Consider the following 15,526-nt stretch of genomic DNA (forward strand, 5'->3'; position numbering starts at 1 on the left):
AGCTCAACACTAAGAAAACTGAGGTCCTCATCCTGGGACCCTCGAACTCCGCCTGGGACAACACATGGTGGCCCCTGGCCTAAGGAGTCCTCCCACCCAGACAGACCACTCTCAGAACCTCAACATCATCCTTGACTCCTCTCTCACCATGACACGCCAGATCAACGCCGTTGCCTCCACCAGTTTCAACTGCCTCCGCATCCTCTGAATGACCTTCAAATAGATCCCTCCTGAGTACAGAAAAACCATCACCCACGCACTCATAACCAGCAGACTGGACTACGGAAATGCCCTCTACGCCGGCATCAACAGGACTCTCCTACACAAGCTCCAAACCATCCAGAATGCCGCGGCCAGACTCGTCCTCGGGACCCTACGAACACATGACGAACACATGACACAACACCTTCGAGACCTACACTGGCTCCCGGTCGAGAAGAGAATAACCTACAAGCTTCTCACCCACACCTACAAATCCCTCCACAACATTGGACCCGAATACCTTAACAACAGAGTCTGTTTCCACGCACCCAAAAGAACTCTCGGATCCGCCGACCTCACCCTAGCAGAGACACCCCGGATCCAAAGAAGCAGAGCAGGAGGGAGGACCTTCTCCTACATTGCAGCCAAAACCTGGAATTAGCTCCCAGTCAGCATCAGATGCTCTCCTAACTTGCACATCTTCAGGAAGGACCTCAAGACCTTGCTCTTCAACTGAGCTGGAGCTGCCTGAGCGCCTTGAGACCCTCACAGGTGAGTAGCGTGCTTTATAAACCCCTGATTGATTGATTGATTGAGGTTTCCTTTCTGAATTGAACCCATAGGCTGTTTTGCTCCTAGTGCACACTCTATTTCTGTTGGTATCAATCAGTGTTGATTCAGTCGAAGTTGAGAATCGTCAATACTAAATCTGTTTGCTGTACTTACGCTGCTCCCAAAAATCATATAAGGAAACAAACTGAGCGGCTCATTTACATGCCCATTAGGCCACCAGTGTATCACTTATTTTGATGTACCGGCAGAGCAATGGGCTTGCCCATACTTACAAGGTCCCATAAAGTCACCCTGCTTGACTTTTAATAGCCTTGTAAATATAGGACCTTCTCTCGCATTACTCTGCTTGAAAGGGGTGTTACATGGGTGTTACTGTGGGTGTAACCATGCATCATCCATGGAACCAGACACATTCCCAGATTTTCAATGTTTTGCAAAGCTGGGAATGCATCAGAATCCTACACCTCCCCGGGGGGGGGGGGCGGCATAGGAGTGGCACAACGAGGTAAAATACTTCTTTATTACTCCTTGGTTTTTCCTCTTTCTATGTGTGCTGCATTCTGCAGCATGCATAGAAAGAGAAAAATGCCATCAATGATTGATTTTGTGCAGGAAGGTGTCCCTATTCGCACAAAAACAATCATCACACAACGCAGACACCCTTGCAAGGGTGTCTGTGTTGTTGCACAGCTGCTGTTTGTGCGTTGGCACAGGGAAGACGGACAAGAATGTGCCAAATCTTGTGGATAGGGCACATTCCAGACATTTTGTTTTTACGCACAGGAGCACAGCAGGATGGCTTGCTGTGCTGCTGTGTGTCAAAATATAGTAAATGAGGCCCTTCATTTTTAGTTTAAAAATTGTTCATTCATTAACATTTACAGAACAATTAAAAAGCTATAATTTTTATTTGTATGTGTACTTCATTAATCTCCTAATGGTATTTAATTTTCTAAACAGTGGGATGCCCACTGAAAAGGCGTCGTGAGCCCCTAGGAATCCACGTACTACAGGTTAAAATCCACTGGTGTAGAAATTACAATGGTCACTGACTAACCTGCTCTTGTCTCCTAAGACCATTAATAGTTTGTAGAACTGGTGAAAAGTAAGCAGATGCTTTGATTTTTATGAGTGGGTCTTGTAGTGTTTTGCAGAGTTAGGGGTCATGGGTTTACTGCGTACCAGTTCGTAAGGACCAGAAACCAAGCTTTCCTGACAAGCACATTCATTGTTCCCAGTTACTTGTCTCTCCTTTTGTCTTCCCGAGGAGAAACAGATAATGCCACACATCTTTTAGAATGACATTATATTTTTGACTGGTGCATCCGTATTTTGCTACAATCAGCACATAACAACTCAGGTAAAATACAAATCAACACTTTTATGTTTTAGTCTCGTTTGTGGATAAATCTCTCTTTCATTGCTGTGAGTATATCTGATTGGCAAACTTGTAATAGTACCCATAAGTAATTCGGTTTACAAATACTACTCCCACTAGAGACATCTATGGGATGAGAGCTGAGTTTTTTAGATGCGTGACTCCAACCACCATTGCCTACTTCCAAGTATGGCGGCAAGTTCAAGAGACCAACATATGATTTAGACTGTCCGGGGACGGGGCCTATCTATTATTGGATATAACAGTGTGATCCTGAAAATCGTCAATTAGCACAGTAAGGCTTTAAATAAGGAGATTGAAACAAAAATAGTGTGTGGTGCATTGAAGATGTTCTTTTTATATATGATTGAATGAATTACATAATTAAAAAAGCGTGCTAGATATTCAAAGTAGGACACCCTAGTGCTTATACAGAAGTGTAGATGCCTGCAGTGGAGCACCTATAGAAGAGAGTAGCACTCAATACATTGAAAGAAAATGTAATTTATGAACTAGATATTGTTTGCGTTTGTACAGAAGGGAATTGGGTGATTAATTAGGAACCACTGGTTATGAGAGTACATGGCCTTATTTTTATGGATTGCCACATATACCATTAAACAAGAGTGGTGGAAAGGGGACAGAGGTGGAGAGGCATGGAACACAAACCTGTTCTTCCACATCCACCTTAGGCCCTCAAATATGAGAGTTTGGCTTGGTAATGGAAAAAATACATATTGCAGGCTTAGGGTGTAGCTTGCAATTTAAGAAACCACAGGGTGTTTAGCTCGGCCTGATTAATGTCATATTTCATCATGATATTTGTTTATGGCTACATGTCCTAGTAAGTGTTTATTAGGCATGACCTATAAACTCCCTGGAGCTCACAGTTCTGAGACATCAGTCCACAACCTGACTCCGAAGATGAAGCCAAGCCTGATTGTGCTGCTGGCAGCAGCCCTGCATGCCCAGCTAGGTAAGACTTACAGGCTTTTTATGCTGGTATGAAATCAGAGAAGCAGGCGCAATAAATAACATTGAAGATATAAAACGCATTTTTATTTAGGCATAACATTTCTATGAGTAGTAGTGATGGTAGTATTAATAGAAGTCATGTGATAATAGAAGTAGTGATATTATATAGTAGCAGTAGACGTTGTACATTATTAGTAAAACTTAGCTATGGTTATAGTGGTAGTAATGGTACTAGTATACTTTTTAGCAGGAGAGGTAGGACTCATAGTCATGAAGGTATGCAGTCGTAGGTGTACTAATAGCAGAAGTTGTGTTAGTGATAGCAGTAGTCTAGAAGTACTAGAAAAGCACAAGTAAACAAAGTTGAATAACATTATTAGAAGTGGTAATAACAGTTGAGTAGTATCAATAAAGGAAGCAGCAGTGATTATTTCTTTTTTTATAGCATTAATTACTGACTAATGCCTGCATTTGAGTTCTTTTAAAGGAGTGTCAATGTTTGCTCCAAGGAATTAGGTTAACTGGCTTTCTAAATATGGTGTGTCTGTGAAGGTTTGTGCATGCTATTTGCAACAGTTTCTGGGGAAGAGGTGATAGTTATTTCAGTGCAGTTATACTGGCAGAACATTGTCACTGCTGGCACCCGCACGGTCCACTGGGCACCATAGCATTGTCAGTATCTTATCTTTGTGCATTAAATGCAAAACAGAAGGCATTTAGTAGTAGTAAAGTTAGGATTTTGTCTTAAGTTAGGATTTTGTCTTAAAACCAAAACTTAAGACAAACTTAAGTTTAACTTAAGACAAAATCCTATAACTTAAGACAAAATCCTAGCTTAAGACAAAATTCTAACTTTACTACTACTAAATGCTTTCTTTGAATAGCAAAAGCAATAGGTTTGGGATTTTGTCTCAGATTAGTTCTGCAAATCAGCCCCCTTAATATCTGTGAGCCTATAAATTTGAAACAAAGTGGTAAAGCCATGATTGGAACTGGGGTCCCCAGATTCCAAACTTAGAAGATCTAGCCACATCTCTTCCCCATGAACTGAATAGCCTACAAAAGTGATTTCACCAAGTTGTGGAAACAGCCACCTGCTGTATACTGTTACAGGATGTGAGAAGTGTGCCGTTTCATGTGGTTTACCCCCTTTTTTTTGCAGAGTTTTATTGCTGGTGTTCATACTTTGCACACTGGGGCACTGCTGTCCAGTGCCAAAGGACATGCTTTGACCCCTAAAACATTTAGAAATTGGCTAATCACTGATGGGTGTTTTTACCGCTCTTAAAAGGTGATAGTATATTGTGTCGAAACTGTACCCAGGGTATGAAAAGTTAATTGTCTCATGTGGACTGCTGCCCTTATTGTGCCTTCCACTGCAGTCCTTTTTCTGACAAACATTGTAGCTTGTCATCTGCATCCTAAATCTGAAGTGTACCCTGTTAAAAAAATGGATTTTTGACAGGTGAAAACCTACTTTTTAGGTATTAGTAAGTGACACCATTAAGGCTTTGTAGTTCACAAAATAGAGTAGTGGCATTTAAAAGTTTGACATGTGGAAAATAAATGTAACCATGTCTCGACAGTGACACTGCGTCTGGATTAAAATACTAATACTGTATAATGTGAATGGAACCAGCTAAACAAATAACTAAACCACTATTATGTTTGTCATAAAAATCCAATGCAATGGTGAAGTTACAGTTGTAATTAATATTATGGCAAAGGCGAGTAAATAGGATGTTAGGACAACTCTTGTGTATCAGTCTTGTTGCTGAAGGGGCATTTTGTCCAACCAGACTTCTTTCCTTGTGGGTACAGTGCCTGACTGCCTGCCTCCAACTGGATTTTAGTGTTAATGCAAGAGGGTGAAAGGATTACACTGATACACAACTGGCTCATACCCCCAGACACAGAGCCCAAGTTTAGTGTGGCAGAAGAACTTTTCCATCTTTGGTTTGCCCTGCAACATTGCATTTTGGGCCTGTTTGCAGTAAAGCAAACAGTAACAAATGTAAACGTAGGTAGGTCAGGGGCTGGAAACATTTACTCCATTAGTCAGAGAAGAACTAGTGTCTTATGAAATTACCCTCCCACATGTTGATGAGCTGGACCCTCACCCAGCCTTCCTTAAAACTGCTAGATTTGTGAAAGTATAGCAGGTGGACTGAGACTGATGCACTTTACATCTGTGACCTGTGATTATGATCTTAGGAGGTTGGACCCCCTACACTTGAAAACCCGAATCAGAAAGATTTCTAAGGATTAAAAGACTGCTCCCTTGGGCCAGGAACACAGAAAAGCCGAAGAGGAGAATCCTGTGAAGTATCCCAGCTGACCAGAGACAACTGAACCTAATCTGGACTTTGCTGTTGCCCTTTTTCTGAAACCCTGAGTTTCCTCCAGGAGTTCCTGGGGGCCTCGGAAGTGTACTTCTTTTGTCATTTGTGCACCAAAAGAAGTTGGGGAACTGTAAAACAACTTTTGGTCCAGAGTTTCATTGAATTTCAAGTTTGTTCCACGCAGAGGAGAGTTTTTCCTCAGAAATATGAAAAAGTCTTGTTCTAGATAGGGACTGACAAATGTTCCTAGTGGGGCCTATCTACATAGTGTATCTGGACCACACTCCATTCTTCATTAGTTGTGGTGGACACAAATCCACCCCAGGTAATTACATAACTTTTTTACGTGCATGATATGTTTGAAGCTACCCAGGAACCTAACATGTCCGCACTAACCATCAGTTGCAGAGCACAGTTCTACCATATGTTAGCTACCACTTTTTACCAACTCTATCACATGGCCTTTCCAAGTGGTTGGACATTGGCATGTTGATGCAGTACCTGACATCAAAATAACAAAAATCTTCTCCAGTAGGTTCCTCTTAAGAGCTGTGCTCAACTACATTTTCAGAAATGCATGTGGATTTCACACTGAATTTATTGGTCATATCTTCTGTCCAAATTTATATAACAAATGATTTCCATCAGAAATTGAAAGAGATTTCAAAGTTCTCTTACCAATGTGGCTAAAATGCCCATCTGAAATTCCATCCTTGCCAAAGTAATCCATAACAGGGTCAGCCACGCATCACCAGATGCATGTTATTGTGACATTCGTAGATTACAAAGTCATTGATAAGGTATAATTGTTTTAAAATATTTATTTGTAATTCATCCAAAATTGGCTATTACAGTCACATGAGAGCATTTTTGCTAGTTCTAAATAACTTTACAAAACACCGTTTTGACATATTAAGGCTGAAGCCATAAGCTTTGGGCGAATGAGTAAACATCTAAATAGAATGAAACAATGATTGACACATGGCATTCACCTAATATTTTCCATAAATGTAGTTTGATTTACCAAGCCAGATTGCAGTATTTGCAGTGGACTGTTTCAATGTGTGAAATTCATGTACGTATTGGTGTCTCATGCCTAAATATTTCAAGGAACAACATTGAACATCTTAAATGAAATTTCACTCTCAATGACTTGGATATTCATCGTGTGTTGTGGTAATGTGACAAAAAGCTCTTTGCGTTTAGTGATGCATTGCTGTGAGAGACCTAAGCTTTTTTCTGTGTAAATAGCCTTATCGAATACAAAAATTGTACAAAAAACATCTCCTGCATAAGAGATAAATATTTTGTACTTATTTTCCGAATAATACGGCTAATATATAAATGAAAAAAGATTATATTAGTGACTAGGGGCCATATGTATCAAGCTAATTAGCATTCGCAAAGGCGATTGCACTTAAGGAATCGCAAAATCTGCGATTCCTTAAATGCAATGTATCAAGGAAATATTCATGCAAAAATGCCCATAAGGATTCGCAGATTACCACCAACTTGAAGTTGGTGGTAAATTGCGAATTCTTTTAAATAAGAAATTTATTTAAATTCCAAATGTGCCATATGACGCTCAAACATGCCCTTAGGGCATGTATGTGCGCCATATGCCCACACATGTCAATTTCAGGGGTGCAGCAGGGTGTTCTTGTGACACCCCTGCACCCTTGAAAATAATCGCAATTTGCGATTAGCAAATTGCTAATCGCAAATATCCCCTTCATTCCTATGGGCCTCCTGGCCCTTAGAAATGAATGGGAAAATTGCGAGTAGCAATTTGCTAATCGCAATTTAGGAATGTGTAGGAATCGCTAAATATAAGCGATTTCCTACATACATACCGTTTTGCGATTTCTAAATAGCGATTCCTTAAAAATCGCTATTTAGGAATCGCTAAACGGTATGATGATACATATGGCCCATAATGTATTATTATAGCCACAAGGATTATTCTTAAAAACAACAATATTTTACCAATTTTATATCACAATGAAAAATAAGGTATATTGAAAGGGTATAAGGGACAAAGAATTACTATTACTCTGAAATGAACATAACACAAATGCATAATGATTATGTTCAGTAATTCAAAACCAAGACAAAGAAACTTTCTTTAGCTATATAAGTTCAAGGAGCTTTAGCAACCTGTCCACCTTCCATGTGAAAGACTTATCATCAGGGAGAGGTGTGGGACAGCGCCAGGGCGGCTGACACTGGAGCTCCAGGCTCACGGTTCAGTTGCCGGCAGCAGCTCAGCTCAGCTCAGCTCAGCTCAGCTCAGCATCATGTGACTCTGGCCAATAGTTCAATTAATCTCCCCCACAGACCCCAGTGCCTTGAGACCTTAGGGGGGATTAGTTCGCTTTACAAATACTGAGTTATTTTGTGTTAGAACTGGCAGGGTTTGAAAAGTCATGCAAATGTTATCTGGCATGTAGGTCTAGTGACTTAAATAATCTTCGCAACCTAACTGGAATGCGCGTGACACATAAATCTTATTTCACAAAGCCGCCTTTTTCTTCATTATCACAAAAACACCTTCAAATATGTGCTTTCAGCATGTCTGCTGCACAAAAAACAAAATGAATAATACAAATCTAGTCGCATATAGGGTATACATGACCATTGACTTGCCTCTTAGTTTGGTAACAGCAATGTCATCAGGGCGGGGGCAGGAACGTTTCTCAGTTCATGTTTAAGAACTCTCACTTTTAATAAATATGTTACTAAAACATGGTGTTGTAGTGTACTATCATTTACAGTTAGCACATTTTCCATTGAAGTGACCTCAAAATTCCCACTGACATGCAGTTTTACTGATAAAACTATATATCTTATAAATGATAATGTTTGAAAATCAGGTTTCTGCAAATATTTATCATTTTCACGTGACATCACCAAGTAAAATATGCTGGTTTGTTTTGATCCTACTAAATCTTTGCTTCCATCACACTTCTTTGCAAAAAAGTGCTCTCCTAATTGCTGATATATATTTTGAAATAATTGTGCTGTTCATTTACAAGCTATGTAAATGTTGTATGCCAGAAAAAGATTGACATCCTACAGCGTTTCATTTCACAAAGATTGCCAGACAGTTCAATTTACAAAATCCTTTACCTGTGCCATCAGAGAAAGAAAAGTAGACACCAATCTCAAGTATAAAATAGGCAGCAATTTGTAAGACGGCATAAGCTTACATTTGACCTCTGTCTTGAATTTACAGCAAATGTGGCAAGATAAAAACAAGATTTAAATGTGTCTTTGTTGCTCATTCACTTTTTGAATTAACAGAACACCTGTTTTCTGTTAGTTCAGGCTCTATTGCAAGAAGTGGCCAGTAGGCCATAAAAATAGCTCGAGCTGATTAAATATGACTCGTTTGTGTGGAGTGAGAAGCAGCGGTGGGGGCAGGCAACTTGTCCGGACTCATAGCCCCAGGAACCAGCGGGGCTGCGAGCGCACCAGCAGCCCCTCCCCCTAAGCGCCAGGGGCTTAATTACTTCTCGCGCCTCCCGCTTCGCGGGAGACGCTTCGTTTGTGTGGAGTGAGAAGCAGCGGTGGAGGCAGTCAACTTGTCCGGACTCATAGCCCCAGGAACCAGTGGGGCCGCGAGCGCATCAGGAGCCCCTCCCCCTTATTATCTGGATTTAATCGCCTGCAGATTCCCGCGTCGCGGGACGCACGCGGGTGGGCGCGGGGCTAAGCCCGGGCAAAGGGCGGGCCGTCTTGGCCGTCGGGGGCCGGAGGAGGCTGGGCTGGGCCACCCCCATTTTTATCGCCTCTAGAAGGTACTGTTGACACTGCACGAGTGCTTTAATAGCACAAGGACCCAAGTAATGGGGAAAAGAAAATGTATGGAGGGAGGGAGTGAGGGCTCAAGTGTGTTGACAAAGGGGAAGAAGCCAAGAAAGTCTAAGAAAGTAGTAACGCATGCAGGGGGGAACTGTGTTATGGACTGCATTGACAAACTAATTGAGGAATGTGGAGCACTACTTACAACTAACCACCTCCCAAATTGGAAGCCAGAAAAGGGTCCTAGGAGCCCCGTGGAAGTACTGAGGGGGGGATTAAACAAGGCCCAATAGTGGTCCCTGACATGTTCCTAGGGAAAAAACAAGGTGATAGAGCTGAAGAACAAGGGAATGCTGAGGGGGAAAATGAGATCACTTACACTGGTATAGAACATAGAGCTATTTGCCCCCCCATGGTTTATCCAATTATTGTTTGTAAAAATAGGTTTTCAGCCCTAGCAAATACTGATAGCTGTAGTTCTACGATTGATGGTGAAATAGCCCAATCCAGCACACGTGAGATTGATGTTCCCCAAGGAGCTAGTAAACTATCACTGGGGGGTCTTCTTGATCCTTTTGTTCCTGCAGAGGAAGACAGCACTGCCCTGACCATTGTGGTCAAACAATTATATAAACTGGTTGAGGGCATGCAGGTTAAGATCGAAAGCCTTACCGCCACAGTAAATAACACCATGTTGGGTTGTAGTCCCTGTCCTACTTGCTTAGTAAATAAGAAAACAAGTGGTATACCTATAGATCAGGGAAATGTGGCAGCCCAACGCATTGTGTCTCACACAAGCAGAGACAGTGTTTTGAGTCAGGCTGGTGTTTTGTATAGTGAAGCGGCTAGGGCAAGGAAGGGGTTGTCCCAAATCCCTTACACTAATGTTGTCAACAATCAAATGCAATGCCAGGGGAAACAAAGCTAAGGGAAAGAAGTGGTGATTCCAAACTGAGCGGTAGACATTGTAACCAACCGAGCATGTCCAAACAAGCTAATAATAAAATTGCTGCAATGGACAGAGGTGATCAACAGCACCATACTTATCTGAATGAAACACTGAAAGTTTATGTGGTGAATGTTCCAAAATTGGACCCTGGTAGGGACCGAGAATCAAGTGAATCTCTAACTAATAAGGCAATTCACTGGATTAGGCATACCAGGGGTTGTCAATCGTGATAAGAGATGATAATGTCAGGGCACAAAGGCTTATCCACCCAGGGGACAAAACCGACTGTATTGAATTGGTCTTTAAAAAGGCAAACATGGCAGAAAATGTAATACTGTTGGAGTTTAGAAGTTGCTCCCCAGATCATTCTGCCATACAAATGAGATCTTCTCCCCCCTAACATTGGCTGGCTAAAACTGAAAAGCGAGTACTCGAAAGTGAACAAGGCTGTTCGGGCTTAGAGTCTAATGATTGACTACTAGATAAAGGTGACCAAATAGGCCTCTCAGTCTGCATTGTAGCAGAAAGTCTGCATGTAGACCCTAACCCAGGCATTCTTTCCACACCAGTAATCCGGTGGTTATTGGAAGATCACGATAACCCCATGTCAGGTTGTGTTCCAGAAGGACCAAATTTAAATATGAATCCTAACCTTCTTGATGGCCTTGATAAATTTGTTTCAATCTTATCTCGGAATGGGCCTTGTTTATCAATTTGTATAATATCTGTTTATTCCAAGAAACCTGGCTACTTGAAGCACAGCATTTCCCGGGGTTTTTTAATTTCAGCGTACCCGCGGAAAAGGATAAAAGAGGGCGACCTTCAGGGGGTTTAGCTATCTGGATCAGGCAAGACCTAGATGTTAGTGTAAAGGCGCTCCCTTCAAACCATAGGGTTATACAGATCGTCACCGTTAAGTAAAGACACGCCAAACCTGTAGATATCTACAATGTATATGCGAGGAGTACAGGGGGCAAGAAATCAGAGACTATTGCCGCCCTAGAAGAACTTATAGAAAGATTCTCCACGCAATCACATATAATTGTAGCAGGCAATTTTAATACGACTTTTAAGCCGTTGTTTAGTGGCGATTGGCACCTCACAGATGAAAAAGATAAGCAGTGGGAAGTTCCTAAATTAGAATTGGAGCCAGTAAAGAGGTGGACCGAGCTGGCAATCCAGATTAATTCAATTTGCTTGAAAAAGGGGTTGAGGGCAACCAATGGCAGGACATCGCAGGACAAGTTGGGTGCTACTACTTTCAAGAGTGGTCTACAGGAAAGTAGAATTGATTACATCTTAGTGAGTCTTGGAATGTGGAATCACCTAGAGGACATGATGGTTGTCGATCGGTTGGAGAGCGATCACAACCCTCTATGTATGTACTTGTCATACTGGAAGTCGCCTACGGCTGCCAGGGGATCGATTGAAGTGTTCTCCCCAAATATAGTTCTTGCAAATGACATGCACCACATAAAATGGGCTAAATTTTTAGAATGCCAGGAGCATATAGATTTTATTTCAAGCAAGCTAGAGCAAGCAACAAGGGAGTTGGGGGCACATGCCAGTAGTGGTGGTACGCACCTAGACTTAGAATCTGGTACTAGAATACATGAAACATTGTTTAACCAATTAAAAGGTCTGTTTGTCAGACCATGCAAGGAGAATAAGGCACAAATTCACCACTTTCCACGCTGGTATTCCAAAGAATGTAGACAAGCACGCTATGATTTGGGTCAGGCTATTAAGTTTGGATCTAGCATCGCTGTACGCCTTGGAAGAGCAGCCTACAAAAATGTAATATCCAAATCAAAGCGAGCTTGGGAAGAGAAGAGGTGGCAAGAGCTCAAGGAAGCTAGTGCCCCAAATAATTCTAAATGTTTTTGGAATATACTTAAGTGGGGCTGTGAGGGCCAGCCTGAAAATACGCAAAACTTGGTAGGACAAGAATAGTGGGTGGCTTATTTTAAGCCGCAATATGCTAAAAGTGTGGAACCAAATACAAGTCCAGATGTTATACACACACCCTTTTTGGAAGATACATTTAATATTGGGGATATAAATTGTGCCATAGATTCTGTGGTACCAGGTAGGGCGCCAGGTATAGATGGCGTCCCAGCAGATATCTTCTTGCATGATAGAGAATCTTGGGGAAGGTACATATTATTGTTGGCAGATCTAATAGCAAAGGGAGCACATATACCCGAATCGTGGAATGGCGACGAAATTATACCAGTTTTTCAGAAGGGGGATAAGTCACTCCCCGGTAACTACCGCCCAATCAGTCTGATTGATACCATGTAAAAGATCTTTGGTAGACTGATTTTAAAGAAAGTGCAGGAATAAGAGCGCGAGCAGAACATCTTATCCCACCTACAAGTAGGATTTAGAGCCTGTATTTGTACAGTTGTCCAAGTATTGCATTTTGCAATGCTCTATTGGAAGACTGTTCAATTCGGTGGGGGTAGTTTATATGCTGTCTTTATTGATTTAAGGGCAGCCTTTGATCTTGTTCCACGCTCGATCCTGTGGGCTGTTTTACATGACATGGGTATGCCTCGTGCCCTTCTTTCACTAATTATGAGACTCTATGAGCATAACTATGCGCAGATTAGACGGGGTTCTCCTGGAAGCTTTACCAGCCAGTTTCCAGTAGAAAGAGGGGTACGACAAGTCTGTGTGCTAGCGCCATCTCTGTTTTCTCTATACATTAATGATGTGGCCAAACTACTGATTGAAGCTAATGTTGATGCCCCAACTCTAGCAGGTGCGAAAGTACCCATTCTAATGTTTGCTGACGATTGTCTAATTATTGCTAAGACCCCGATTGGCTTGCAAAAAGCGCTAGGTATTTTTGAAAATTTTTGCACCAACCGAGGTCTGGAAGTAAATGTTTTAAAGTCTAAATTCATGTCTTTTAACCCCTTCCACGCTCATGACGAGCTGGGCTCGTCATGAAGTAGCCTCCTCGCACGCTCATGACGAGCCCAGCTCGTCATGAAACATGGGAATCAACAAATCTCAGCACAGGAGGGGAATATGCTGAGCATCCATGGGGTTAATCAACATAAATCATACGAGGGCAATATATTTATGAATGAATTACTCCTCGAGCAAGTCAAGGCATTTAGCTACCTGGGTGTTAGTATTCAACATGATTTGCGATGAAACCAACAGGCTGAGTAGGCAACGCTCAAGCATCCCCAACTGGCTGGAGCATTGAGCTTAGAACATGCTAAGTCATTAACAAAACCAATTGCCCCTGCTCTTCGTGTTTACGACGCCAAGGTGGTTAGCTCAGCCCTCTACGGGGTAGAGATTTGGGGATTTGAGAATCTAGGTAAAATGACTGCATCTGAAAATAGGTTCCTACTCAATCTTATTAATTTACCCCAGAGTACCCCTATGCATCCTGTTTTCTATGATTTAGGAATGAGACCAATTGAACTTATTGCCAACTTGCGACCAGTATTATACTGGAGGTGCTTATGGTCAACTCCTGAACTATGAATATTTGCTGCAGGACTCATGAATATAATCAAAAGTGATACCGTTCACAAAAACAAATGGTTATCGGGCGTTGGTGGACTGCTTCTGTCCCAGCAGCCTTGACCTCCAATGCATCCTAAAACCAGGTCTGGACATCGCCAGATCCCTACAGGGTATGTGATAAAGGTCTGACCAAGGCCTTCAACGCAGTGGGATTCACAGCTTCCTTTCTAGATAACCTCATCATTTCTCTCCCTACTCCCAACCAGGAACTAGGGCCCCCTTATGGGTCCTAATGTGACTTATTTTATGTATTTATTTGCGTGTTTGTATAGCGCTTGAATAAACTCCTGAAGGAGTATCTCCGCACTTATGACCTAGTGACTGAGGATCTGTTCATATGAGCATGACAACCCATAGGTTTTTGCTTTGCCCTGGCTTCCCCATGGATGTCATTTAGGGGTCGCCAGGGGTCGCAGCTGCAAACCCTGCTTGTCTCTAGCTACCTCTGGAACTCACTGCCTTTGCAACCCCTGGCCACAGAGGTGGAAAAAAATCAGTGCCTGGATCACAGGAGGAGCTCACCCTGATGTTGTTTGGAGCTCCATTTTTCTGTCAAAGTTTATATTACACAAATAGTGAATAATATTATTTACTATTAGTGGAATAACAAAGGGTGTCTAATTGGCTAGAATATTAACCTATATCACAGTTAAGGTAAGTAAAAATACCTTTAATTGTATGCATGCTTGTGGGTGAGTGTGTTTATCTGAGAGTGTGTAATTGTGTGTGAATGTTTAAGAATGTGTGTGACTTAACGTAAAGGTCAAATGGTGTGTGATGTCACTTCCCCTACCCCTGGCATTTTGGTGAATTCACACCCATGGGCGTACCATAGGTGACTTCCCAGGGCAACGGAGGCTGGCGCTTGCATGTATGGCCTGAGTGTCTCGATTGTGGAGGTGTGTTAGTTGTGCTGATGGGGTGGCACTGGGGGAGCACTGCAACCTGTGACCATCGATAGGGCTGTCATCTCTAACTTCTCAAAATTGACTCGTTTAGTGCACAGTTCTGACATGAATATTGTTTGGATGGGGCGAGTTTCCCAGTCTCTGCCAGGAATGGGAATCTTGGGGCTGGAGCCAGGATTACCCAATATGTTATTAATACTGAATGGACTGCTGGGGATGCAGATTTGGGGGGTGGAGGGTATCTGCCTAATTGCCGCCTTTTACTCTTCTGAACTCATGGCAGGGTGGGATAGTGGTTTCCCCCGACACATGCGCTATAATATGCGGCCATGCAGCTACAATGGTCTAGGATGTGGTTGGTGGTGATGCAAGACATGGAGGCAGGGGCCATAGTGGCATATTTGGGGAGATTTCTCATACTTGATTGGTTACTAAACACAGATAGTGGGAGCACAGGGGACCACACATTACTAAAAGTGGCAAAATGGTGCTGGAGGACAGCAGTTTTCCCCCTCCTTGTTTGTATGCACCGGATCTTCCACCGTGGTCACTGTAGGGGAATGCTAGGCTGGTCCAGATCTATGATGTGTGAACATGGAGAGAAGCAGGGATAGGCAGCTGGGTTGATTTTTCACTGAGGGGAAATTGAGCTCTTTCAAGAACCTGGTCAATTTTTATTGTACAATACCCTGATACAGCAGGAGACTGTCAGCTGGCCTGGTGGGCAAGAAACTCCAGATACCTCAACACTCCTGCAGGTTGTGTTCACTAACAGAATCTCAAGGTTGGTGATTACATGTCTCTATCCTGCTTTGCTACAGATTTTTGAGACACAGCCGGATGG

The 15,526-nt window shown here is 42.4% G+C and overlaps 1 protein-coding gene across 1 annotated transcript in view; it reads left to right on the plus strand.

Moving 5' to 3' along the window:
* The first annotated feature begins 3,067 nt into the window (after positions 1-3,067).
* Positions 3,068-15,526, plus strand: part of LOC144827091 (ly6/PLAUR domain-containing protein 2-like) — a 28,175-nt gene continuing 15,716 nt past the window's right edge. The window contains exon 1 of the mRNA XM_078685534.1: positions 3,068-3,128. Within this exon, the coding sequence (XP_078541660.1) occupies positions 3,077-3,128 (52 nt within the window). The 5' untranslated portion in view covers positions 3,068-3,076. The remainder of the gene's footprint in view (positions 3,129-15,526) is intronic.

This window comes from Lissotriton helveticus, chromosome 4_1 (assembly GCF_964261635.1).
Source record: "Lissotriton helveticus chromosome 4_1, aLisHel1.1, whole genome shotgun sequence".
NCBI lineage: Eukaryota > Metazoa > Chordata > Amphibia > Caudata > Salamandridae > Lissotriton > Lissotriton helveticus.